The 1,395-nt window shown below is 46.4% G+C and overlaps 1 protein-coding gene across 1 annotated transcript; it reads left to right on the plus strand.

Moving 5' to 3' along the window:
- Positions 1–152: 152 nt before the first annotated feature.
- LOC104525859 (histone H3) lies at positions 153–645 on the plus strand (the record flags this gene model as incomplete). The annotated part of the gene is made up of 1 exon (XM_010169127.1): positions 153–645. A coding segment is annotated over one exon (405 nt), but the record flags the coding sequence as incomplete, so codon positions are not given.
- Positions 646–1,395: the final 750 nt, after the last annotated feature.

Below are 1,395 nucleotides of genomic sequence, written 5' to 3' on the forward strand. Positions count from 1 at the left end.
GGGGTTGGGCTTTTCGGATTTGAAAGTGGCCAATAATAACGGCGCGTTGCTGCCAGCCAATCAGAGAGGGGAGCAGGCTATAAAAGCCGGCGCGGCAGCTGCACGGCATCATTACAGGGTACTCAGAGCCGGCTTTGGGTCACTTCTGAAAAAAAACGAAGCAGACGGCGCGGAAGTCGACGGGCGGGAAGGCGCCCCGCAAGCAGCTGGCCACCAAGGCGGCCCGCAAGAGCGCGCCGGCCACGGGCGGCGTGAAGAAGCCGCACCGCTACCGGCCCGGCACGGTGGCGCTGCGCGAGATCCGGCGCTACCAGAAGTCGACGGAGCTGCTGATCCGCAAGCTGCCCTTCCAGCGGCTGGTGCGCGAGATCGCGCAGGACTTCAAGACCGACCTGCGCTTCCAGAGCTCGGCCGTGATGGCGCTGCAGGAGGCGAGCGAGGCCTACCTGGTGGGGCTCTTCGAGGACACCAACCTGTGCGCCATCCATGCCAAGCGTGTCACCATCATGCCCAAGGACATCCAGCTGGCCCGCCGCATCCGCGGTGAGCGTGCCTGAGGCTCCTACCGCAGGTGTCTGATCCCTGAGCTCCATCTTTGCACCCTAAAGGCTCTTTTAAGAGCCACCACATTGCACAAAAGAGTTGTGACACAGTCTTTCTTGATACTTGTATGCAAAATCAAACTTATATTATTAAGATACTATTAAGTACTTTACTATTAAGGTACTATTAAGTACTTTAGTATAATACTATTAAGGTATTATTAAGTTTTTCTCAGTTCTGGTATTCCTGTGATTTACTTTGTTTTCCCTCCTACTTTGTGCTCAGTTGATTTCTCTTAAGCACTTGTCAAGTGAACTTTACGATAAGATACAGCAATTCCAGTGAAAATGTTAGTAAACCTTCCTAAGTAGTGTTTTTAGACTGCTTGGGTTTTTTGAGCAAAAAGTGTTTGGTGCTGTTTTTAGTGAGGGGCTTGGAAATACCTATTCAACTATACAGAATAAGTAACTGCACAAGTCATAAAAATGAATGTTCCGATAGGGTAAATTAAAGAATTTAATAAGCATGGCAAGAGCTATGAAATTAAAAAGTAGAGTCAGACAGCCTACAAGAATTCTTCCTTGTGCCCCTCCCCAGACTTGATGCTTCCTGTAAAATACTTCATTTGCAATAGTTTTTATGGAGCAGTGTGAATTTTTACTTTTAAGTAATATTGAAAACATAACCTGAGTTATTATTGGAAGATAACCTTCAATCAGCTTTTTATTTAAAAAACTTGAAGTGTACTCTATCATTGCTTTTGCTATGAGGTACTCTAAAAATGGAAACACGGTACTAGATATCTGAGAGCCCTACCTCTTTAATAGTTTGCCCTATTAAATAATTTAAAAA

This window comes from Antrostomus carolinensis, unplaced genomic scaffold (genome assembly GCF_000700745.2).
Source record: "Antrostomus carolinensis isolate BGI_N321 unplaced genomic scaffold, ASM70074v2 scaffold36215, whole genome shotgun sequence".
In the NCBI taxonomy this organism is placed as follows: Eukaryota; Metazoa; Chordata; class Aves; order Caprimulgiformes; family Caprimulgidae; genus Antrostomus; species Antrostomus carolinensis.